The sequence below is a fragment of the Perna viridis genome, chromosome 7, assembly GCF_037379345.1.
Source record: "Perna viridis isolate PV_CMFRI_1.1 ecotype Kerala chromosome 7, ASM3737934v1, whole genome shotgun sequence".
Taxonomy (NCBI): Eukaryota; Metazoa; Mollusca; class Bivalvia; order Mytilida; family Mytilidae; genus Perna; species Perna viridis.
The window spans coordinates 17,353,806-17,381,462 of NC_142451.1; the positions used below are offsets into that span (position 1 = coordinate 17,353,806).

Consider the following 27,657-nt stretch of genomic DNA (forward strand, 5'->3'; position numbering starts at 1 on the left):
AAAATTAAAAAATTAAAAACTTAATCCGCAATGTCGGAAGAAATCTTTAACCAAAAATTAAATAATGGGATGAAATTTGGAAAGGTGGGAAAGGTTCAATAAGACATCCGAAATGAAAGATTTTCATTGGAATCGATACACCCAGAATTATACACTAAAACAGACTGCAATAAATGGTTATGTCGATTGTCAAATGTCATTTTTGTAACAAAGAAAATAATATTAAGACGTTTATTATATGATTGTACTATTGTCAATGATACAGTTAAGGATTTTTAAACATTAATGTTTCAGTTAATCATGGATTATCAAATCAAGACCAAATAACAAGCCAATTGTATTTGCTAATTGCTTACAATAACCACGAGTGCAGTAATTAACCTTTTTAAAAAATTCCATCCTTTTTTATTTGGGAGGGGGGGGGGAATTCGAAACAAAATTATTTTTTGAAGAAACACACTTACACATTTATTGTGTATAGGAACTTGAAGCTCAAATAAAAAAATGAACTTATATCTGATCTCAAAATTCCAAACATAAATCATCACTTTGTCTTTATTGAATAGATCATAAAACTAAGTACTCTTCTGGTAGGTGTATTATGTGATAGATACGAATTATCTGACGATATCAACGAATCCATAAAAATACTTTACTGCTCGATTGCTGACCACTGTCGTAAGGTTACTTTAAGATCGCGTATTTAAACACCATTTAGGTGTTGAAGAAATAAGTTTTATGTACTCGCATTGAGAATGAATCAATTATCATGTTATAATAACAATGTATTGAAAGTGATTTTTAAAATTACTAGTACCTCTTTAATTGAGAAAATCAATGATAAGATGAAATGAATGAACTAATTCGATGTTTCTAAAAAAGTTTCTAGAAATATGTTAAAAACTGTTGAATTATGTTCAGAAATCGGTAGCCTTTGAATTCTTCTCTTGATCTTTGAACTTGTTTGTTTTGTTGAGTATTTTCATAAGATTTTTACTCATGAAGTATGGCTTTTCTTTTGAACCATCATGCATTTCAAGATCTTCCACTGAAAATATAGAAGCAGTTTTTTAATTGAATGAATTCATTTATCGAAGAGCATTGAAACTTAAGTAGCAATCAGACAAGAGGTGATTCATGCATGTCAAAAACCCACCAACTTTACTTTATTTCCTATTCAGGATTTTTCTACACCAGAAATCACCTTACTACTGACAGTGTCTGAATTTTATATGGACGGGTACTTAAATAAATAAAGTAAAGTTTATATGTAAGTGATTTAGAAAGTAATACCAATGCAAAAAAAAAAAAAACATAAGAAAATTAAAAGATTCAAACCAAATACATGAATATGAAGATACATTTATGCCTAGACTATCTTTAGATACCAATTTACTTTTCAAGTCAATTTTTCTACAATGCATCTGCCTAATATGATACTACATTCAGTATCCATCAGTATATTATTGAATTGCAAGTGACAAAGAATTTTACATGAATGGAAAAGTAAATAAATAACAACCATATGCTTATTAGGAAAAAGACAAGTGACTATAAAGAAAAGTTATTTGCACATTATCTCTCTAAATAAAATGCTTATATTAATGATCACAGACACCTTGAATACAGTCACTGTGACCGACACTTTTTTCTTAACCCTTTATTTCCGCAAAATGAAATTACCCGTGTCATTTTTACTATCATTGTCTCTACAAGCGAAAGGTAGAGTTAAAGGAAATGATACAAAAATTGATTGTGCATATCATTTTTGTGTCGTAGAGCTTTAAAATACCTACAGAAGCAAAGGAAAAGTGTGTCCACGGCCATTGTATAAACACTGAAGAATGTACTGGCTATGATAAACGTTCCAATTATTACAACCTAAATAAAAATAAAGCGCTAAATTAGATCAAAACAATGAATATACTCATAGAGGACGCTTACCCTACCGGTGCACCTGGTCCATGCTCCCAGTTTTTAGTGGAGTCCGAGTTGCTCATTTGCTTGTGTTACTTTGTATGTATGATTTTAGTTACTTTATGTTCTTTGTTATGTATGTCTGTTTTCCATGTCTGGTCTTTGTCCCTGGATTACATTCTTTTGATTACCGCTACAACCTTGGTTCCCTTGATTACTCTTTCACTGCACTATCCAATCTAATTAAAATCAAATCTACCAATTGTTCCATTCAGTCACTGCATGTAGGATCTAACAACGTCTGTTCAGAAAACCTTTTCCGAATTCCTTGGATTTCCCTTTGAGTAATGCTTTCAAAATCAGAAAGGTCATCAGAACAGAAAGTAGAATGGAGATTTCTTAGATCCTACATACAGTGTCTGAATGGGACAATTGATATGTCTCATTTTAATCAGATCGCTGCATTACCATAAACACATAATACTCCTTGTTAAGTGTTTTTTTTTGTGGAGCACTAATTTTCGCATTTTCCACGTATATAATATTATTTTACTTTTTTCAAACCCTGTCAACCAATACCCGCAAGACGTCGACAAAATCAACGACAATTAATTTATTCACAGTAGTAGAAACGTCCAACGTTTCAAAAATACTACTCCTTTAGGATTAAAACTTTTTTCACTACATTATATGTTAATATGGCCAAGAAATACAAACAAAAATCAAATAACTAAAAAAAGCACCCGCCCAAAAACAAAAACAATATACAATATACAAAATAAGAAGAATAAATGGTCAATCTGGGTTTAACAGTGATGTGAATCATTTCTCTACTTCGTAGACTTTGTCATGATAATCACCTAATTATCCTTGAGTAATCTATTTTATTTTCAATATATAAACTACAAATTAAGAAAAGTCAAACTAAAATGTTTTTGCTTACCACTACAGGAGTAAGGAAGTAGTTAAGATTAGGGTTGTATTCCTGGAAGAAATTTATTCCTCCAGAGAACCAGAAAAAGGCTCCTGTACCTGTAAAACCACCAATTTCGTTAGTTAAGTTTAAATGACTCCAATACATAAAAATTACAGTTAGGGTAGAAGATAAAGGAGTTATTAATTATTTATGATATCAATTTGATGATTTCTAAAAGTAAATTGAAACTGCAGGTCACCTCTTTATACAAAAAAAAAAAAAAAAAAAAAAAAAAAAAAAAGTTTAATATTACTGTCACCTCTTTATACAAAAAAAAAAAAAAAAGTTTCATTTCAAAGTAATTTCACCCCATTGTATTAGTAATTTGCAGCATGATTTTCTTTTTCCAAGTTATTGCTTTATCATTTTACTGTTTTTATTTACAAGTTTACCTGTAATTTGATAAAAATTAATCACTTCTGTAGTTTAAAAATACATACTTTGAAGTTATCTTAACAAGATATGAATTTTGCCAGATTTTCTTACTAAATAGGACAGAACATACCGGCTGCTGCAGTAATTAGCAGTTTGCTAATAAATAACACATAATCGCATACTTTGTCCAAAACAACAGCTCTAAAATAAAGAAATAAAATATTTATTATGCATTCACATGGTAAAAAGCATAACAAATTAAGTGCAATTCTTTTTAAAAAGCGGAAACGTAACAGATCAAAAATAGCTTGTTCAACATGGAACACGAATGTATAGATTGTATTAAACTCATTTTATCAAACAAATGTATTTCAATGTGTTTTTATGCTTTTTTGTCATATTTTATTGCATAAAAAGTGAAATAACTCGTTGATCGTTACGGTGTATCCATCTGCGCCATGAACTGATTTGTTCAACGTGTCATAGTTTCATTTCCTCTTTCGTCTACCCCGGACTTGACTTTTTATGAGCAACTCGGCGGGTGTTTCTAGAAAAGCAGAGGACACTTACCCTATCGGTGCACCAGGTCCATGCTCCCAATTTTTAGTGGAGTCCGAGTTGCTCATTTGCTTTTGTTACTTTGTACGTATATTTTAGTTACTTTATGTTTTGTTGTGTATGTCTGCTTTCCATGTCTGGTATGTGTCCCAGGATTACATTCTTTTGGTTACCGTTAGAACCTTGGTTCTCTTGATTACTCTTTCAAAAGTGTCACCTATTGATTGTGATGTTTTTGTTTTTATATACCCTTTTGTTCATTACAACACACTAATTTTTTTTATGAAGATCTTGGTTCCGGCCCCAAAAAGATATCCAATACTTGAATCCGTATCAACATAATTAGCGATACATGCAAGAAAGTTTTGAACTTGTCATACTTGTGTCTCTTAACGATGTTCTTTCAACTGTTTAAATACAAGATATAAGGAGAATATATATGGTGAGTATGTCAAAGAGACAACAAGATATCTTTTATACACACATTCACTCACCTGACTACATTTCGAAGTAGAAGAAAAAAAGCTTCCTTAGCTGCAGAACAAAAGTTTCTTCCATATACTGCAGTCTGTGATTGCAAACAGATTTACTGATGAGATGATTTTAACAGATGAATTTTACAGGTTTAATTTTTCTTATAATTTTTTTGATTAACCAAATTATGCTTGTTTATTTTGCTACCATAAAACTTTTTTCAAGGTGCCATGCTAGAAATGAAATTTCTCTACTTTGTAACAGGATAATGGGTAAGGCTTTCACAATGTATATATATTTGAATTGTAACTGTTTTTTTCTTTATAGTTCCATATATGACCATTAATTAAAAAAAAACCCCAAAAAAAAACAAAAAACAAAAAAGAACAATACACATTCAAGAGGCAGCATGCTTAAACCATAGGTTATTTCTCTCATGTTTTGCTTCAGATCTGTTTTTCAAATGTTAATACGAACCAAAGCATTTCTTTAATATTTATTATTTGTTGACATACCATTATATAAGCGTTTCGGTTCATGAACTTCACAAATTTCTCTAAACACCAGAAGCAGCATTTCAAACACCTAGAGCAGAACAATTAGCGAAAAGAAATGAAAACATTAGTACCTGACGCATGCATAGAAACCAACACAAATTAAAATGTAAGATTTTTGTTTTTATTATCTGCCCACCTATTGAATTTAATATGCAATCTATGCAACATATCTAGCTTTCCCGGGTTTCTATGGGCTCATGTATTGTTTCTTATTATTCAATAACTGTCTTTTCATGTTTTGTAAGACATGCAAATTTCAAATGCCGGTCACATTAAAATGTTAGCAAATCATAACACAGCCAGATAAGATCATTTACTCTGACAGAAGATTGTTATCTTACTTGATGAAAAACTTTGCCACTGGATTTTCACTGCCCTTTAGTTTATGATCAAGATACTCAAGAATTATCCTGATAAATTGGATGATGGCTATAATCAACGACCCAAAAGCTAGAGTTCCAAAGTGATACCTAGAACAGAAATATTAAACAGTAATGCAACTTGAATGTGTTAATTTTTTATGAAGGGTAATTACAAAATTATCGAATTGATAAAATCTAAGCAGTAGTCAAAGGAATATAGTCAAAAGGTAATTCAGTATAAAATTGCATTATCAGGACAAAGAATCGTAAAGTTGGAAACCACAGCATATGGTCCTGACTTGGTACAGGTATTTCAAAATGAAAGGTGGATGAAACCAGTTGTTATAGAAAAATCTCCCGCTTCTATTACAGTAATTATTTCCGGTATACTTCAACATTTCAAAATGGGCAACATAAATTGCCACCAGCCAAATTGGGTACAATTAGTGGTGAAAACAGTACAGAAGATACAAACATTAAAATAAGTGAAAATAAAAAGAACTGATTACAATTAAAATGAACAGTTATTCAAAAGTCTATAACTAGTAGTCATACGTTATGATTAAATCATGAATAATAATAAATGGGAAATAATGAAATAAGAAATGCAACACGCAGGAGTGATGGATAGTTTTAGATAGATAAAAAATAATTGTTTTTTTTTTTATATTTCAACAGTTTAATAATATGCCGTTTGTCTTAAATGGGTTCAGTTAAATAAGTGTATTAGTGATGGTAATTTATGGTTTTTAAGTGTCTCGGAAGACTAGTAAGATCGTTAATAGCAAGAGTATAATAAATGTTATAAAATTTGTATATCAAATATCATAAATATGTAGAATTTATAATGATGTAAAATATTCGTTTTTTTCTTTTTTACTTCTACACTACATTACCCTTTCATATGTGAACAGAGATGGAGCACGTGTGTATGACAGAATGACTTCCATGTAGGAAATATTTGTGAAGTTTAAAAATGACAAGTTTCCAAAAAGAATGGAGGAAAATATGAAAGTAAAATAAAACCCATATTTTAAGTAACCTAATACATCTGTAAAAGGAAGCGGTCAGTGGAAATGCTGGAACGTCTTTTGGTTTTTCATATGCCCAATAATATGAAGCAAATGAACCTGCCAGAGTCATTTGACCAAGGGCAACAATAAAATTCATCACCCAGAGGAACATAAACAACATGAATACCAAGGCAGGAATAATATACCTGAAAAGAAGAAAAAGTATTTGAACATAACCTACAGTTATTATTAGTATTATTAGTATAATACAATAAAAAAAATAAAAAAATAGCACAATTTTATCCTAGACATGCCAATTCACAAGACGATATTGAAAGATAATATATTTTGAAAGAGATCACCTGTTTGTACTGAGTATCTTGTAAGAAAAAGAATTAAACATTGTGGACAAAATGATACAAATAAAATACGTAAGTTGCAGTAACTAAAATTTACAACACTGTTTCAGATACTCTTGGTCTACATGTGATGTTCTTAGATATTGACGTTTAGCAAGAGATTTGTTCGTATTTTCTCTATTTAAACACTTTTCTCAGTATACTTACTGCTCTCCTCCATATTTCACAAAATCACAAACTTGCCCGGCAGTGCTCGACTGAAATAACAAGTTAAAAAAAAATTAGCTAGAGTGTGTACTTAAAATCTAGTTACTGTTCATTAGTAGCGACATTACACATACTATAATTTGAGATGTTAGTGCTTAAAATGTACTCTTCAATATTAATACTTATTATTGTTTTTTTTTGTAATTTGCCAAGCCAAGCCAACAACATACGGCAAGTATATAAAAGCTATAAACAAGAGAAATTACCTGAAAAAAATATAATGCATACGACTGATAACAATTAAGAATGTACAGTACAGCTCGCAACATAGTCTGATAAATGCTAGGTATACCTCCAATACCTGGCACAACTCTTAGAAGTTTACCTGTTATTTCTAATATACATGTACAACTCATTAATTAATTGAAAGACAATTGTTTTATCCCGGATAAATTTTACCTGTTCACCTGGAGAGGTCCAAGTAGCCAAGTTAAATAGGTAATTGGTGAATTGTTGTTGAATTATGATATGTATTTTATGTGGAAAATTAATAATTGAATTTGTGAGTCTTTATAAGATATAACCTTTATTTTTATGCAGGATACTGGATAATCGTTTAGTTTTAAAAATATACATGAAATCACAAAAAGTTTATCTTTTTTTGCTTTTCTTGAAATGCGAGTGTATGCTTTTATTTATTCAATTTAAAATTGAGAAGTTAAAAGGGAGTTAAAAGGTTACAAATGTCAAAGTTTGGTTTTCTAATCTGTTCTCAAAATGATTTTGAAAAAAATAGAACAAAAATTTTGTATATTAATACTAACCAAAATGAAAAAGTGTGTATAGGCATAAAACAGCTTCAATATTAGATTTGAAATAAAAAGAATTTTGATATTATTTTTCGCCTTCCCTTGATGGGCAATTTGAGATCTAATAGGAGGGTTTTAAGATTTTTTTGTACAAAGAATGATTAACCACAGTTACTGTAGTACAGTACACTTGTATATATCTAAAAACTGAAGATAAGTTACACTTTTATTTTCAACGCCTAAGGATACTCTGTTGAAGTATAGCAAATGATTTATAATGTCTGTTTCTTCCCAAAAGTAAAGACTTGGAGCTTTTCTTTTTTATATAAATATGCAATATTATGAAATAATTTCATGTGAATACACGGTAACTAAATTTAATTTATAGATTTAAAAACTAGTAGCACGTATTAATTGCCATTAATTCCACTCTGTTTAATTACTGACTGTATTTTATGACCACGTTATATGACTTTTTCCTGTTTTCTACATCCTGTCAACTCTGGGTCTAAATTTTCAATTATATAAACACTGTATGTGTAACAGTTAAATGACATAATCTGAATTTTTCAGAAAATCTCAGCCAGTAAATTTTTATATTTGACATTTAAACAGTTTGTTTGGTTTTAATGCAAAAAAAAAACGTTACAATAAATCTGTTACAATAAAGGAAAATAAATAAATATACTATCAAAGATTTCCTTTCTAAAGTTTTTTTTTTTAAGTTTTAGCACCCATAAAGAAGTTCAAATTAGGGTACAGATTTATTATATGAATATTTTTTTTTCAGTCATGACACTTAACTTGGAGAAATAATTATCTCATATGATTAATTTTACTTAGCAATGCTTATTTGTAAAAGGGCAATGGGCGATAAAATGCAACTGAAAATTAAGTGTTGAATAACTTAATTGTAAATTTGGTGACCTGAATCCACCACAAATGAACTACCATTAAGACCTTTGATATTTCTTGCATTTAAAGGACAGAAAAATTGTTTGAAGTTGACAAATATTCAGATATTCTGTCAAATTTGGACTTTCTGTCATATTTTTGGCAAGGAAATCGTGTCCATACTCATACATTTTCATATTTAATGAACACATTTTTTATTACATAGTTTATCATATGTGAAAATAAAAATGTGTTTCTTGGTGTTTTCTGGATGTAAGTATATCCGAATAAACCAAAATGTACAATTCTTAGCAGTTTTTGCTAAATGTCTAAAAAATTATGGCACCATTATGACGTCATTACAATGAGCTAATGCCACAAATTATTATTTTTCCTTATATTTATATATTTTATTATATTAAGAACATTTTTTAAGTTATTACAAAAAAGTTGATATTTTAAGGCAATATTCATAGCTTAATGCCCCTGCACCTTTTATGATCAAATTTTTTCTTGTTGAACAATTTTAAAATTTCGGTCACAATTTGGAAATAAACCATAAAATATACTACATGTATGTAAACACTTAAACTAATTCTTTTAAAAGACTAACCAGATAAATATCATATGCAAATAAACAGAATATTCAAAATAAACTTAAAAATTCAAAATGATTATAGAATAAATCTAATTAAAGCACTTAGATTTCTGTTTACATGCAAACTTTAAATGCTGGTACTAGAATGTTTAACATATACATATACATGTAAAATGTTGACTGCATTTATCAAAAAAAATCTTTTGTAATTTGTATGACCCAAATGTTCATTCATATCCTTAATTCCTCTTTAGAATTGCTCTGAAATTATTCTGTATGTGACACCTATTAAAGAAGGGAGTCACTTGTTGAACCAAGACAGGTTTTACCTGTACAATTAATTAGTCACATCCTATGTAAATTGGAACCACAGATGATGCTGTGGAATGGAGTCCTGTTAATTAAGGGACAATAAGCAATTAATACCGGGTACTGGATAACAGGTATGAGGTATGCCGGTTATTTATGCTACGAGCTATACAGTATGTGGTATAATACATACATCAGGTTCACATGGCGTTCTGGACAAGTAGTAATCGACTCCATTTGAAGATGTGTTAGTTGAGTTGGAGTAATATTCCGAGTTACCCATTGATGCAATATATCTTCGGTGAGTTAAGTTCGATACACATGCAATATCGAATATGTAAATATTAACAGTCACAAACTGAACACCAAGCAGTTATTTAAATTTCTACGACAAAAAACAATAAAAGTATAACAAATTAAATGCGCTTTTCTTAATTAAAAACCGATATGGATACTGAGACATTGCTTTTTGAACACATAGTAAAACAATAAGAAATCACGACAAAGCTATGTATAACTGATAAGTTTTATTTATTGAAAGGATACGCAACACTAAATCCCATGTAGCCAATGAGAACGATCTGTAACAAGAATGGTATCACAGGCCAGAACAGGGTGAATATCATATTTCCGATGGCTCTGAAATCAATATGTAGACTCAAAAGTTAAAAACAGCTGTTAACATACAAACATGTTTTTGCTTCAACAAGGCATTATTCCAATACATGTACCAAACACATATAATGAGTATAAACAATAGTAACCGACAACAAAGCTTTTTATTTGTAATCAAATAAAAAGTTGTGACTAATTTGACAATGGCGTATAAAAAGTTAAAAAAAATTAAAACCAAGTTTTTTTCTGCTTAGTTGGTTCAAGACGCAGTCCGAGAAATATTAATTCACAAAATAATGAAAATTGTGCAGAATTATTGAATTATCTAATAAGACTAATCAGTGATATATTTGATATAAATGTTCCGTTACCTGGCAACATTAGACTGGTATTTGTCATTATGACTTACTTATTGCATTTAGTATTTTACTGACAATATTCATGATATTTATAGCTGGTCAATAAGAGTTTCGGGGATTTAATACATCGCATCTACCCAGAAGAACTTGAGATAAAGGATACTACAGACACTGTGAAGTCAGCCTCATATCTTGACCTACACTTAAAAATCGATGGTAAAGGAAAACTATTGACCAAACTTTACGACAAACGTGATGACTTTTCATTCTCAACTTTCTTTTCATCTGTGGCAACATCCCTTCGGCTCCTGCGTATGGAGTTTATATCACAACTCATACGTTATGCCAGAGCTTGCCGAAACTACGCAAACTTTTTGTATCGCGCTAGAACAAATAGGCTTCTGGAACAGGGTTATGTTGCTACAAGATTGAAGTCATCACTACAGAAGTTTTATGGTCGTCATCATGAACTCGTGGATCGTTGTGGTGTATCCATCTGCACCATGGAAACTAATTTTTTCAACGGGTCATAGTTTTCCTTTCCTCGTTTGTCTACCCCGGACTTGACTTTTCATGAGCAACTTAGCAGGTGTTTCTAGAAAAGAAGAGGACGCTTACCCTACCGGTGCACCTGGTCCATGCTCCCAGTTTTTAGTGGAGTCCGAGTTGCTCATTTGCTTTTGTTACTTTGTATGTATGATTTTAGTTACTTAATGTTCTTTGGTGTGTATGTCTGTTTTCCACGTCGGGTCTTTGTCCCAGGATTACATTCTTTTGATTACCGCTATAACCTTGGTTCCCTTGATTACTCTGAGTTTTCAGATCAAAGTTAGATATAGTAATCTAGGTAAAGAAGATTCAAGCGGTAAGTAAAAGAATATAGTCCAAGGATAAAATCAAAATCACGGATAGGGAAAATAGACACGCGCAACAAAGAACTTGAAATAACCATAATAATACGTACAAAGAAACAAAAATAAATGAGCAACCGGGACTAAACTAAAAACTTAGCGCGTGGACCAGGTGCACCGGTAGGGTATTAGTCCTCTGCTTTTCTAGAAATACCTACCTAGTTCTAGTTGCCCTGTCCGGGGTAGACGAACTATGACTCGGTGAACAAATCTGTTCTCATAATAGATATTGCATGCAAATAACGTGCTTTCTATATTTTAACATGCACATAAGTATACATATATGATATAAAACTTTCGTGATAAAAGTAATGCTATTTTTTAAACTGCAAAATATATTTTACCTGCTTCCTTCTTTGATAAGTTCTATGGCTAGACAAATTCTGCTACACAGAATTAAAAGTATCAGTGTAAAAATAGTTGTGAACGTTGATATCGTACAACCTAAAAATATCGACTTTAGATATAATTTATCAAAACATACCATATTTGAAGTTTAACCAATAAGTTTAACATTCAAACACTTTTCGTTATTGTGAAATCAGCGGGAAAGATTAAATAAAAAGAATTTGGTGAGAAGCAACTTTAAACACTTAAAGCTGCATTAGCTGCCAATTTTTTTCAGTTTTGATTATATTGAATTTTGCTGATTCAATGAAATAAGTTTGTAGTAATGCAATTGAAGCAATTAATGTTGATAATACCTACAGAATATTGTGAAAACAACGTTTTTTTTTAATCAGAGAAGATCGATAGGTCTGATCTAATTATTCTTCGCCATTACTTCCGAAGATTGCCGATAGGACATTAACCTGGGTTAAAAATACTTTAACCTTGGTAAAAAAATAACAATAACGGATACGCAGGTAAACACGTGTTTTGTTTTCATTTCATTTAATCTATTTCTTGATTAGTTTTCAAATAAATAATGATCATATTTGAGCCGCATCATATCACAATACGTAAATTTCAGAAGGATCCTTGCACTGTATTCGAACTTTTTTCTTTTAAGTCTCGAGTCCGTCGGTATTCCTTGTCGTTGAATAACCACTTTCACTTTGCAATCAGGTTTGTTATTAAAGAAGCGATCCTTACAGCACATGCGCAGATAAAGTTCACCAGAAGTCACATGCATACGAACTTATCTAGGTCGATTTTCTGTCTTGCGAGACAATAAATATGTAGACACCTATTTCATGTATTTAAAGCATTTTATTTGTGGATATCAAATGAAACAGTGCAAGAAAAGTACAATTTAGTAGAAATAATTGAAAGTTAAGGCATATTTCAACAGATACAAAAAATTACGAAAATAACAGCTAATGCAGCTTTAATAACTGAATCTGAAAATACAAAACACTTAGAAACTAGCTCTTAACACATAAAAACAAGATTAAAATAATATTTATAATGTTGAATATAAAAAAGAGAAAAACGAAAAGAAAAAATGTTTCTATTGTGTCGGCGGGTCATTTTTGACCTCAGAAAAGCATCGCGTACGACAGATCCCTCTCTTTAATAAAATAAAAATAGGACAACTTTGAGAAACATATATGAGAAACGTATGTATTAACAGACAAATTCATTCTAACTAATAAATACAAATCATCTGAAAAATATATATCTTTCATAGGCTTTTCATATAATTTGGGATAAAAATTTTCACGCGTTTACAAGCACAAAAACATATATTTCAGTTTTTTTCTTTTTCTTATGTTTTGAAACATTTATTGCTTTTTTCTTGTGTAAAATGACGCTTGTGACCTCAAAGTCAGAAAAAATAAAAAAATCACACTAATTTTGATTTAAATGATGTTCAATTGAACTACTATGACTTTTACAATTGACGGCTATTTATCATATCAAATTTATTTGTCTTACCAAAAGCTAACCATGTTTCTTTAAGTTGAAGATAATATGAAAAGTTCAAAGCAAATGCTTCATCTACACCCCACGTTCCTGACACATCTTTATTCTTTAAGTCATAATATTTTCTGTAACACCAGTATGCACCTAAAACGTGAAGAAAATTTTACCCTTGCTTTAATTTGATTTTACATCATTAAACAAACTATTTCAGACTGCATCTAACGGAAACAACAAATAACAGGAAAATTAGGTGATTTATTAGTATCTTGTTGCTTCTAGAGTCTTTGATTAAAATTAAATATTCGATACAGTAATCGCCGTTAGTACGAGTCTTGGTCAAAGAACATTTAGGATTTTATGGAAATAGAACAGTATTTCATCAATTAAGTTGAATAAACTTACCGAATATCAATAGTACTTCCACTGCAAATATACTTATCCAAACCATGATTCCTGATATCCATCGCATGATTATTATCCACAAAAAGGCAAGAACCATAGCCATTGCTAGAAATCTAAAAAAAAATGGTTTTCGAGAAAAAATAATGTTTCTTCTTTAAATTTCATTATCAATTATTTTAACGGTAATTCACTGATACGCAATCTTTAAAGATTCATCAAGATAGCAATGATGGCATCTTTCATTGGAAGAATAGAATCACTCAAATACGTTTAGCAATCATTATTAAAATAACACTAATGTACAATAATGACTTATGTTAGGTAACCTATTTTGATGTTCTCACATAAAATTACACAGTAAAAAAAACCAGTTCAGTTAGAGCGGATTCGATTCATTTGGTAGATGAAAGAGTAATCAATTGAACCAAGGTTATAGCAGTAAGCAAAAGAATGTAATCCAGGGACAAAACCAGACATGGAAAACAGACATACACAACAAAGAACATAAAATAAATAAAATCATACATACAAAGAACCAAAAGAAACCATGAAAGTATGAACCAAATTTGTTTTGGATGCTTGTTGTCTCTGTGACACACATATTTCCTGTTTTCACTTTTTAAGCAATTCTTTTTGGCTTCTAGTATCTTGATGTCATTTAGTATGTTCATATTTGAATATTATGTTAATATGTTATTGAATGGTAAATCTAATAAGAATAAACGGAAAATTAATTGGAATGAGTGAATTACCAAAATATGGTTTGTTATTCACGACGAACAATTGATTGTCCTATTTAATATATCGATCTTCTCCTTACTTTTAAGCCATTTTCACAATACATCTTTAATTTTGTGATATGCGAATTGATATTGGTGTTTTGATGTTTTGGCGGGAAACATTACCGAACTTGCCTGCTATACAATAAATTCGAGTGAATGATAAAATTTTCCATATTTAACTACCAAAATGCGAGTTTGAAAATATTCTTTTGGGTCCCATATTTCTATATATAGTATTCCATATCTGTTGTCTTTTGCGTTAAGTCTTTTCGTTTATTTTGTTGGTTACCAATACTTCTCTTCCTTCACATATTTCTTTATATCTAATTTATAATTCTAAAACTATAAACGTACGCAAGAATCAGGTATCCTGATGCCACAATATCTTTCATAACAAGTTCGACTTTTTGAATGGCTGACATAAATTTTGCCAAATATCTGAAAGAGGAAATAACGAAATTATAGAACACTCATCTACCCCGTTGCACTTTCAGCAAAATATGTATGAGCAAGTAGAACAGAAAAATGAACCAACAGAATTATTTTCGACATGTTTGTACTACTTAATCAAAGTTTTTTATTCCATCTTAATTAAATTTCGTTCATAGATATTTTTCAAATAGTCAGCAAAACCTTTGATGTGAATTTATCTATTTAATGTATGTTTTGTTTTGAGCATAAGTCTGCTCTCATATTCTAAGAGAAAGTAGAGAGTTCATTAAAATTTTAATATAAAAATAACTTCTAAAGTCTTCTGAATAATGAAAATGACGCATATCATAGAAGATATCAATTTAAAGCTTGCACTGATCTACCGCTCTTTCATAACAAGGTTTGCATAGAATCGTTGTGAATATATTGCCATTTGTAACTTGCTGGAAAATTATCAATTTAAAATTTAATACTCACGCACTTCCTTCACTAAGGAGACTTCCTGTTATACTTGTACCAGAGTCGTCTTGCAGATTGTAAGTGTTTCCATTACTGCTGTAGGATAATGTCTGAGTATTGTCTGTGATTGTGTCAAATATTGACGGTACACACCTGTTGACCACTATATTGTAAAAAAAGATATTTTAAATAAACTTACCATAAATGTAAAAAAAAATAATGGAGTTCCCTGCATTTTTCATAACAAACGCCCCATTGTTTCGTACAAAAAATGCACATATGCGTCAACCACTATTTATAACTAAATCCTATTTGAAAATAGTCCTTTATCTTTAGGCAAATTTAATCAAATCTAAATAACACTGTTTAAAAAAGTCATGATTTCGTAAACACTGTAAATTAAGGCATTGTCATGTGCATTTAATATGGCAAAATTATTGCTTGTGATATTTAAAAAAAACAAAGTAACAGTACGAGTTTTCCGGAATGTTATTGTTTTGCAAGAAACATAGTTCTAATATCGTATGAACTTTTTGACACTGATTTGCGTACTTTTTTCTAGTATTATGCAAACCATTTACGAGTGTAATGGAACAGTGAAGCACCATTCTTAAATGCAAACACCAGTATTTGATATGTATTTAATGTGACTGGTATTAGAAGCTTGAACCTCTGATATACCATGCATTTAATACAATACAATAATGAGAGTTAAGCAGTACCTGGAGTGGATTCGACATAAAAGGCTGCACAAGTTTCATCAGTGATGAATCCTTGGATTTCTGTCTAAAATAAAAAAATAAAACAATTGCAAAATAAAAGTGAAATTCAGTAAAATAAAAAAAACCCAGAACATTCAATATCAAAATACAGACAACGACAAGGAGATCATGCTAAGAACTAAGAAAAGGATATTAATTATCCGGGGACAAAATAAAACGAAGAAACATTAAAAATAAAAAAACACTCAAGAAGGCCAACAGAATACACACACCAACTGAAAAAAAACCCAATCAATCCGTACTTAGTAAAGACCAAGTGAATCGGTAGGGGACGGAAATTATTTACAAAATTACCCGAACTGATAAAATCATGGCAGTAGTCAAAATGACTAGTCAAAAGGAAAATTCGCGTTACAAATGACAATATCAGGCTTAAAACTGCCTTCCGCAACTTCTGCTTTTTTAGAAGCACCACCCTTATTCTTTCAAAGGACACTACGACATTGTGAACAAATCTGTTTAAAATCGCGAGTCTTTTCTCTTCGTCGATCTCTCGATCTCTTATATTAGGTCAGAATACAACATATACCTTTGAGAAACTGTAGTGTCTTTAATCGCAAGTTATATTTGGAGACCGGTAAGTGCGATTTTCAAAATAACCTTATCATGGACTATGCTCTATTCATTTATATCTGAATTTATGATGTTTATGCTTCTGAGTTTTATTTCTGCTTTTTTTTTATCAAAAACTGGGAGCACGGACCAGGTGCATCCGTAAGGTAAGCGTCCTCTGCTTTTCTAGAAATACCCGCCGAGTCACTCATAAAAAGTCAAGTCCGAGGTAGACAAAAAAGGAAGGGAAAACTATGTCACGTCGAACATATCAGTTTTCATGGTGCAGATGGATACAACATAACGATCCACGAATTCATGATGACGACCAGAAAACTTCTGTAGTGATGACTTTAATCTTGTAGCAACATACCCCTGTTCCAGAAGCCTTATTGTAAGAATTCTAGCTCGATACAAAGAGTCTGCGTAGTTACGGCAAGCTCTGCATAACGTATGAGTTGTGATATGAAAACTCCATATGCTGGTACTGAAGGGATGTTGCCAAAGATGAAAGGAAAGTTGACCAGGCTGATTGAAAAGCCATCAAGTTTGGTCTTCTTCACCATCTATCTCTAAGTGTAGGTTAATATATGAGGCTGACTTCACAGTGTCAGTTCTATCCTTTGTCTCAATTTCTTTTGGGGTAGATGCGATATATCAAATCCCCGAAACTAGGATTGTTTAACGATAATACGCATCTATATAGCGGAAACTGAGATTAAAGGATCTAGTTAATCGATGTTCTTTCTTTCGGATCAGATCAGGTAGAAAGGCTGTCTTTGAAGGATGAAGGAATAGGTCAGCAAGTAGAGAGCACAATTTGCTCTCATTGGAATGCCGACCGTTTTTTGAAAAACGCGTCGACCACACTGGACAAATATGTGGTCGATTAAAAATTTAGCATTTTGGAAACATCTTCTTTTGCATATTTGGAAGATGATTTGGAATCATTTTTACAAAGTATGAGGAATCTCTACCAAGAACTATATATTTATATCTAGGTGTACAATATTTGGAGAAACAGCGATTTATGTTTTTGAGTTGGGATTTTAACTGTGTATGAGTAATAGAAGGATACAGTGTTGAAAAATTAACCTTTATACTTTTGAAATAAGCAGACAAAATGTATTGCTAATAAATACCTCCGAATGAAGTTTGAGCAAATGGTTTGAAGCAGTTAATTCTAAAGTGGAAGCGATGTGCGCAAGGATGTCACAATGAAATAAAATGTTACGTCTTACAGCAACATAAACCTTGAGGAAAAAATGGAGTTTAAAGCATGTGAGATACAAGACAAATGATGTAAAACAACTTGCAAAGAGATATAAATGGTGTCAAAAAATTTGGGAAAACGAAAAAATGACCTTTGACTTAAAAAATCAAATCAATCCGAGATATTCATTACCAAGTGTTGTCATAATCTCTTGAAGACTATTGTGTTCACATAAAATGTAATAGACGGGAGGGCGCATGGACACAGTGCTTCCAAGATACTTATCGGCAACCTTGTTTACGAAGAGATAAAATACTCAAACAAATTGTGTAAGTTGGGGATTCATTTGTTACCAGAAGAAGGAATCCATGCCCATCTCTATTGGGGATACGTGGATACTCTGAGGTACATTTAAACGATGGTTATTCAAAACTAGCGGATCAAATACGTATCGGAGAAATTGGAGTGAGATTCGTAAATTGGTAGAACTGCCAAAAACCTCAACGGATTTTTTTTCTGTAAAGTGGCTAACTGCATATGTAAATATGAGAAGTAAATTCTATGCTCGTTTTATAATATTTTAGTCCCTTTCCCTTTGACTACATACATAAGAAAAAAGACATTCTTGTTCATACCTAATTATTCCAAATATCACAATGTTTCTGTTCCTTGTAACACACATGATAGAACCTCTTGGAAATGGATTTGGTTTCCTGTTGCGATAATTTTGATTTCAGGTATTTCTTGTATACAATTATATTTTGTATTTAAATCATTGTATTTAAAATTAATGTATTTGATTCTAATGCTGCTGATGAGAGATTACTCTTTGAAACACGTTTACAGCATATCGTAATAAATGATATTTATATGATTGATATTTTTGTATTTTTGAAGTCATCACTACAGAAGTTTTATGGTCGTCATCATGAACTCGTGGATCGTTATGGTGTATCCATCAGCACCATGAAAACTGATTTATTCAACGGGTCATAGTTTTCCTTTCCTCGTTTGTCTACCCCGGACTTGACTTTTTATGAGCAACTCGGCGGGTGTTTCTAGAAAAGAAGAGGACGCTTACCCTACCTGTGTACCTGGTCCATGCTCCCAGTTTTTAGTGGAGTCCGAGTTGCTCATTTACTTTTGTTACTTTGTATGTATAATTTTAGTTACTTTATGTTCTTTGTTGTGTATGTCTGTTTTCCATTTCTGGTCTTTGTCCCTGGATTACATTCTTTTGATTACCGCTATAACCTTGGTTCCCTTGATTACTCTTTCCACTCCATTATACTATACGTAACAGTTTAAAAATAAATTATATTGCATGAAAACTATACTCAGAACTTTGAACTTATTAATCTCCGAAATATCCAACCTTTAATGAACTGACAGAGGGTAGAGGCGATGCCCAATCCTTACATATCATTTTATCAACTTCAGATTGTGCCATATCAGCTTCGCCACTCGTCGTTTTTGCAGCAGTTACAGTTTCTAGATACACGTAGTAGGATGATGGACAAGATGATCTACAGACCTGTATGGAATAAGTTTATCATCTTAAAAATAAATCAAGTTTTACCTTTCGAGTTATACTTTTTATAAAAAAAAATTATGAAGGGCGTTTTGGAAAAGTAAAATACAATTCAAGACAACTCTGTCATGAACACAAGGATTATAACTTGAATGAGCTACTCGTGTATAACAAGCAATATTCTCAGCAAAAAAAAAATATTGCTATATACTCAATTCAGTTACCAACATTATAATCATAAACCTACAGAACGATATACTACCACTGTCAAACATTCCCTAACTTTAGTACTTCATTTAAGATTTTTTTTCTGAGATAGATATTAAAGAAAGCGGTTTTTTTGCAATGAAAGAAATTAATTTGCCATACAGTTTGTGAATCAAAACAACAAAAATAACTTTACAAATGAGACAGCTAATCGACCATGTAATCATGCTTTACAATCATAGTGACTTATCTAAAAATTACATTGTGCCTACTAAAATTACATCAATATAATCAATAGAGAATACACATACTTGGGGAGTCGGGCACCCACTGACGGTTGCAGCAGGACCCATCTGTGCACATGTCAGGATGTTGAAATATACAAGGTATGGTTTGTCTTTAACGCTGAAAAAAAAGCACGAACACATAATGAAACGCATTCAGTAGTCCGTTTAAGTATTGATCAAAATATTTCTAGCCATGGGTGTTGGTCGCATAAGGGAAAAACAACATCTAAGGAAATAAATTTGTAAAAATCAGCAAAACGTTTTATTTTGTGACATTCTGATACGAAACTCAAAAGCATCTTGGTGATCAAGTTTTGTTGATGATGCTACTATAGGTTCATTGTAATTATTCCCAGAAAACATGTGGTCATATATATATATAACACTGAATGAAATTTCAAGAAATTTGAAAGAATAATCAAGGGAACCAAGGTTAAAGCGGTAATCAAAAGAATGTAATTCAGGGACAAAGACCAGAAATGGAAAACAGACATACACAACAAAGAACATAAAGTAACTAAAATCATACATACAAAGTAACAAAAGTAAATGAGCAACTCGGATTCCGCTAAAAACTGGGAGCATGGACCAGGTGCACCGGTAGGGTAAGCGTCCTCTGCTTTTCTAGAAACACCCGCCGAGTTGCTCATAAAAAGTCAAGTCCGGGGTAGACAAACGAGGAAAGGAAAACTATGACCCGTTGAATAAATCAGTTTTCATGGTGCTGTTGGATACACCATAACGATCCACGAGTTCATGATGACGACCATAACACTTCTGTAGTGATGCCTTCAATCTTGTAGCAACATAACCCTGTTCCAGAAGCCTATTTGTTAGAGTTCTAGCGCGATACAAAAAGTCTGCGTAGTTTCGGCAAGCTCTGACATAACGTATGAGTTGTGATATGAACACTCCATACGCAGGAGCCGAAGGGATGTTGCCACAGATGAAAGGAAAGTTGACAATTCTGAATGAAAAGTCATCACGTTTGTCGTAAAGTTTGGTCAATAGTTTTCCTTTACCATCGATTTCTAAGTGTAGGTCAAGATATGAGGCTGACTTCACAGTGTCTGTAGTATCTTTCATCTCAAGTTATTTTGGGTAGATGCGATGTATCAAATCCCCGAAATTAGGATTGTTTAAAGATAACACGTCATCTATATAGCGGAAAATGATATTGAACAATTAGCCAAACAATATTCTTTCTTTCTGATCAGATCAGCTATAAAGTCAGCCTCATAAGAGTAAAGGAATAGGTCAGCTAGTAAAGGAGCACAATTTGTTCCCATTGGAATGCCGACCGTTTGTTGAAAAACACGTCCACCAAACTGGACAAATATGTTGTCGAATAAAAATTCCAGCATTTTGTAAACATCTTCCTCTGTGTATTTGGAAGATGATTTGGAATTATTTCTTACAAATAAATTTAGAGTACTCCTTAAAGAAAAGGATTGTTGTATCGATTACTGCTAACAAAATAGTGAAATATGAATAAATGAATAAATGGAAAAGTGGTCATCATCTTGAAACGTAGACTGCCAATGATAGAAAACTACTGTCCCAATTCTACGGAGTATCATTGCTTTTTTATGTAAACATATATTTTTTTCTAACAGACGATAAAGAACTTGTTTCCAAAGCTGCTCTTTGTCACTAGATTACATTTGTTTGATTACCGCTATAACCTTGGATTCCTTGATTACTCTTCCAAAAGTTGATGTCGACAGATGTCGATAGCATCCAATCTTAATAGAAGGACATTTGTGACGGTACTAACTCTCTTAGGTTTGAGTATGAATGTAGTTCACTGTGCACTTTTGTTCTTGCTTTGAAAACTTATATTGTTGCAGCATGAATGTAGGAAAGGGTCGTAATTATATGCGAAATTTTTCATTCTGTAATTTCTTTAGGAAATTGTGATTTAGCTCTGTGAAACAATGCCATATAAGACATTTATCACTGACAATCTACCCAGTCTCTATTTAACATTTGGTCTGTAGCAATGGTAATTTTCTGATGATGCCTACCAAGGCTCCAATTCACAGGATTTAAGATATAAGAAATTGAAACGGCAAAATGAATTACATCTGTCTCAGCGAGAATATAAAAATGCAATACAATATTGGTTATAACATAAACTACTTGCACGAATATTCTCTTAAACTACCTTGAATGAAGGGTATTTACTAACAAAATTACCTAACAGATCAAATCCACGCAGTTGTCAATAGGAACAGTCAAAAGGAAAGACTGTATAACAAATGAAAGGCGAGTTAAACCAGGTTTTATATCGTGCTAATATCACAGAGCTCTTTATATCTGACTAACCGGTACTGGAAAAATAGCCACAAGAATTAGAAGGTTTGCTTCTAACTTCAAATTTCCTAAACTCGAAATTGACTTCCTATAGAATGATTGGTTTTAAAGAACAAATGTATAAATCTTTATTTTAATTCTTAAATTTCAATGTATAGATTAAAAGACACAAACACAAAGAACTCACGTAGAATCGTAACCACAGATCTGTCCCTTTGAATCTGTTGGCAAAATCAGTTTGTATGGATCTCCTCTCGTGTATCCTTAAGAAAAACAATCAATGGGATAGGAGTTAAAAGCAACAATCAGTAGTCAATGTATTCTTGAAAATATAACGAAAGCGATTGCTTCTTGATATGGATATCACAAGTATTTTAAAAGGGTTCTGGTTTGAAATTATTCTTGACCGAACCTAAGAAATTACTACCGAAATCCAGCAATGTACTTATTTCTTTTTAAGTGTTAGCAATTCGAGGTAATAATTGTATGAAATGCATTGCAATTGCATCATCAAAGGGGGATGATCCACTTTCCACATCATTATTTTGTAACTTTAAACTCGCTTTCCTGCATCTAAGATTAACGAACTGTCAACTCCCATTTTTTAGTGGAGTCCGAGTTGCTCATCTACTTTTGTTACTTTGTATGTATGATTTTAGTTACTTTATGTTCTTTGTTGTGAATGTCTGTTTTCCATGTCTGGTCTTTGTCTCTGGATTACATTCTTTTGATTACCGCTATAACCTTGGTTCCCTTGATTACTCTTTCGTCTTTAATGGACCATAGATTATGTGCCAACGTGGATAAAATCGTGTTTTTGTTTGAGACAAATTACTTATTTTTCAATTTTGTGGTACAAGAAATACAAAAAAAATTTTTGTCTTACAATTGCATTTACATTGAAAACTTTCTTTCATCGCTTTTTACTGTTCAAAACAATAACAGCCACCATTTCCTGATAAAAAAATCCATAGGGCTCCATTGCTTATTTCATTTATTTAGTATAATGACAAAATATCTTTAAAAAACCAGATTTTCATCAGAATTTATAACATTTTTGGCAAACATAAATCTAACACCATACTAACTGTGAAACCATTTACCGAAAAAAAATCATCATATCTGCATTTAAAAAAAAACAATTTTCAATTACTACTAATGCAAAATTTTCACCTATTATGACCACCTTTATTAGCAGTGCCCAGATAAGAAATAGCTCAGGTAAAGATAAACAACAATAGAAACCATGTGCTTTTGGTGTATTTTAGCGTGACATGTGTTCAATCCAATGTCTGGCTATTGCTATTTAAAATATGTAATACCACATGTAATACTTTAAATATACCAAAGGAACATGGTATTTTTTTATGTATATTCCTATGGCTATTACTTTTACCTGGACTCTTCTAAAAAGGATGTTGATATATTAATAGAAAAGTTTGCATTTTAGGTAATGACATTTTTTTTTTTAATTTCTAGATGTGGATGATCCTTTTAATTTTAAGGGAAATGCTTCATGAATTCGTATGATATTAAAAATTTGTTATGCATTTAAAAAAATGACAAAAATATCTGATTTTTTGAAGTTGTTTTCATTGATTTACTATAGAAATCATATGGACTGTAATAATTATCATTTCCCGTTAGTCAAAATTGTCGTAAGACGCAGATCTTCATCATTTCCTAAATTTAACCTTACCTATGACACTAACAGCTATCATTCCAGAGAAGAAAAACAGAAACAATAGGCAGCATATTATGTCAGTGCATGATCTGGGAAAGAAAAAAAACATATACTTCCAGTTTATGGTGGGGAACAAAGCATAAAATGACAGTGTGTGATCTTCGGGAAGAAAACAAAGTATATTTTGTCAATGCATGATCTTGGGGAAGAAAACAAAGCATATACTGTCAGTATGTGATGTGGAGAATGGAAAGAACGCATGTATTTCTGGTTCATGATCAGGGGCGGTGGGGACAAAGCATAAAATTCCAGTGGATGATTTTGGAGAAGAAAAGAAAGCTTAATTGGTCATTGTATGATCTGAGGAAAAAAGATAGCATATATTTCCGGTTCATGATTGGTGGCGGTGAAAACAAAGCGTAATATCCCAGTGGCTGATTTTTTGGGAAGTAAAAAAATGATATATTGTCAGTGTATGATCAGTGATGGGGATAAAGCATGTAATGTCAGTGCATGGTAGGGGATTCATAGCATATAATTCATTATAAATGTAATATAGTATTGACAACAAGAAACTAATAGAAAATTTTGAATGTGAGAATCAACATGAAATATCAACTTCAAAAAGTATGTAGATAAATCCATGTTGTAAAAAATAATTTCGTGAAAGATAATACATTCTATACTTTCAATTTATACGAACATAAGAGAATGAAATTAAAAAGTTTACCTGTTTTTTATGGGTCCTTTGAAGTTTGGATCAAACTTCCGTTTTTCACCTAGAAACACAAGAGCACTTCGATTTGTTTTAATTGATTATTTTTATATTTTAATAGTTATGGTCATGTTAGTTTTGTACTTATAATAAGGTAGTATGAAATTTTACAATGACACAAAAGCCATACCGTCATTTTGAAATCGCAAGGCAAATTTGATAGATTAACGCCTGGACATAGTTGGTCTTGAATGTATTAACCTGAAAAATTATGAAAACCAAAAACAATTGTTCTTTTGAATCAGTTCTTATTCGTTCCGTCCATGTAAAGATAAGAAAACTACTTTCAAATAGTGAATATGTGCATCGGTAAATGGTCAGTACACTCTTTTGTTTGCTTGTCAATATTTGTATCAACTAACCTTTGTACGCCTCCTTTTCCCCAGAATCTGTCAAAAAAATATATATAACATTCTTAATGAATCATCTGATTTAAAAAAAAAAAGTGTTTTTTATTCAACGGGCGTATACTTGTGACTTATAAGGGCAAGCTCAGATATGATTTAATAAAAGACGTTTTTTATACTATTTTGTCGTTTTACCCACTTCTTGGACGGCTAGATATTTTCGAAATCACACCGTTGACGATGTGATAAACTTGTGTTATGAAAATTTCGCCGTTGCGGTTAGTTGTTGTGTGTTTGTGGATTGATTCTATAAAACCTGATTGGTCGGTGTGACATTTCCAACGTTGTTCGTCTCCCGACACGATTAGTGATGTCATAGACGGACGATCTCTAAACTTTTCTCTATCACAAATGTTAAATGCGAAGCGACCAAAATATTCTAAAGGAATCATATGGAAAAAAGGTTCAATTACTCGTGGAAGTTGAGCATCGTAACTGGTGAGTTGATATTTTTCAATCACCTTTCACTCAATATGAAACATATAGTATGTGGGCTGAGGTAACCCCATTCACCCCTACTCATCTACTGAAATATGATTTTCAGGTACACTTATACCTCCTATTTACGAATCTTTTTGTGGCCAAGAAATAAACTGAAGCATTTTTGTATTTGTTGGTTATTTTTTAATAACTCGTTGAGACAAAAATCAATATTTTACGTTTATTGATTCTTCGAACTTCTTTTTTTCACACAAAGAAGTAAATTGAAATATATAGGTATCATCATGTAGTCCATTGCTTGAGCTTTACAATAGTACTAGGAAAGTTGCGATTACCAATAAAAATGTACCCCTACCCAAACGAAAAATCGGTAATTTTTTCCACATCCTTAAGCATTACCGTAACTATCATTGTATAGCTGAGACATTATGCTATATGATAACACATATATAAATTAAGTTTCTTCACATGCTGGCACAGGAAGACTTAGATGCTTGAACAATTGAGTCACAAAAATCTTGGCTTTTTGAAACAGTGGTGTACACATAAAGGCTTATACTGTAAAAGAATCTGAGAATATTCTATGGGACAAATTGATTCGGTAATTGGAGGTATAAAGGTACCTGAAAATCACCATGAAGTTGGGGTGCACGGTCGACCCTCCCAGACCATTACATTGATAGGATATGTGAGAGCAAGAACTGAAAAGGGAATTGATTATTACTATATTATTGAAAATTGCAGCGATCCATAACAAAAGAGCGGTCTCTTGATTCATCGAATAAAGGGAAATACCAAAGTTATCAAACTGATAGGTAGTAAACTCTTGGCAATAGTCAGAGAGAATATTCAAAAGGAAGAAAGTCCATATAACAATGGCAATATCAAAGTAAAATCGTAAAGTTGGAACGACACAATGCTCCTGGCTTGGTACAGGTATTTCTGCTGATGGAAACAGTGGATTTAAGTTATTCAAACAATTCAAATGTAATGTACCACAACTGAACGAACATTACAAAATATATATTAAAAAAGTAAGATCTGATCTGTAATTTATCTTATTAGTTTGTCATACCTGGTGCACCTGATCCATGCTCCCAGTTTTTAGTGGAGTCCGAGTTGCTCATTAGCTTTTGTTACTTTGTATGTATTATTTTAGTTACTTTATATTCTTTGTTGTGAATGTCTGTGTTTCTCATGTCTGGTCTTTGTCCCTGGATTACATTTTTTTTGATTTCCGCAATAATCTTGGTTCCCTTGATTACTTTTCACAAATTAATTTAGTTTATGTCCTATCAAAATTGTTGCAAGAGAATAAATGAACACGATCACGCAGAAATGTTCAACTCGTCCTTATCTTTTGTATGTATTCTCGACTCTATTGAAAATTATTTCAATTTTAATTCTTTCATTTTTCATGTTTATTCGTTTGAAAATGCTAAGTAGGCAAGGGACACACTTTGTTTACATTAAAATGCCAATTGATACTTTTATAGAATCGATTTTTTCCAACTATTCTTTATTTTCAAAACTGAACTATATATAGAATTTATACCACATATAATAGGTAACGAGTAAAACGAGTAGCAAAAAAATAAATTCATTGAATTGGTCATGATCATAGCTAGTTTTATCACTTTAAACACATTGATCTAGTGGCATCTTTCATACTCATTTGACATACATGACTATTATATGTACACCAAAAGCCAAACAGTTTCACTTTGGGCATCACTGAAAGCATTCGATACATCAAAATATCCCATGTTCAAAAATCGCAGTTCTCTTGGAACCTGTGCATTAATAACACATATTTACATTTCAAAATAGAAATTACGCGTTAATTTATTCATTTTTTTTATGTTACCAACTATTAACTTACCTTCCTTCTTCGACTTCCCCTTCTCTGCATCAGAAATTTTGGTCATTTTGGGTACAAATTATTTATCCTTGAAACGTAAAAGTATAACGCAAAACGCAAAAAATGCTTGCTGGCATGTCCCATTAATTCAATTCCATGTTGTTGTCAACACTAATTGACTGTAGAGTATAAAAACCGTTCTATTAGACAAAAGAAATTTAATGAATTAAAAGTCCTATTTAATAAGCTATTGTTACGAAACAATGAGCGCTTTCGTTTAACGTGAAATATGAATATGAGGAAGTATATACACAGTTAAATATGGGTCTGTAAAACTTCAAAATTTCAACCGTACACAATTAAT

The 27,657-nt window shown here is 31.7% G+C and overlaps 1 protein-coding gene across 1 annotated transcript; it reads right to left on the minus strand.

Moving 5' to 3' along the window:
* Window positions 1–217: 217 nt before the first annotated feature.
* LOC148611592 (choline transporter-like protein 2) lies at window positions 218–27,657 on the minus strand. Its single transcript, XM_088592299.1, has 24 exons — window positions 27,315–27,657; window positions 24,947–24,973; window positions 24,540–24,588; window positions 23,825–23,898; window positions 22,313–22,388; window positions 19,834–19,927; window positions 19,160–19,318; window positions 15,960–16,023; window positions 15,256–15,400; window positions 14,701–14,784; window positions 13,565–13,677; window positions 13,175–13,306; window positions 11,638–11,737; window positions 9,955–10,047; window positions 9,602–9,704; window positions 6,799–6,848; window positions 6,262–6,438; window positions 5,199–5,327; window positions 4,816–4,885; window positions 4,321–4,394; window positions 3,399–3,469; window positions 2,861–2,949; window positions 1,797–1,881; window positions 218–1,048 (listed from the first exon to the last, which is right to left on the minus strand). The coding sequence occupies exons 1-24, from the start codon at window positions 27,358–27,360 to the stop codon at window positions 918–920; spliced, it is 2,235 nt and encodes a 744-aa protein (XP_088448425.1). The 5' UTR covers window positions 27,361–27,657; the 3' UTR covers window positions 218–917.

What these genes read in the sequence shown, in the direction of transcription:
- LOC148611592 (XM_088592299.1), bottom strand. Translation starts at nt 27,360, where the DNA reads ATGACCAAAATTTCTGATGCAGAGAAGGGGAAGTCGAAGAAGGAAG. An exon ending in TACATGGGATTTAGTGTTGC is followed by an intron (nt 9,705 to 9,954) that starts GTATCCTTTCAA and finishes AACTCACCGAAG; the next exon opens with ATATATTGCATCAATGGGTA. An exon ending in CTACTTCGAAATGTAGTCAG is followed by an intron (nt 3,470 to 4,320) that starts GTGAGTGAATGT and finishes TCTTTATTTTAG; the next exon opens with AGCTGTTGTTTTGGACAAAG.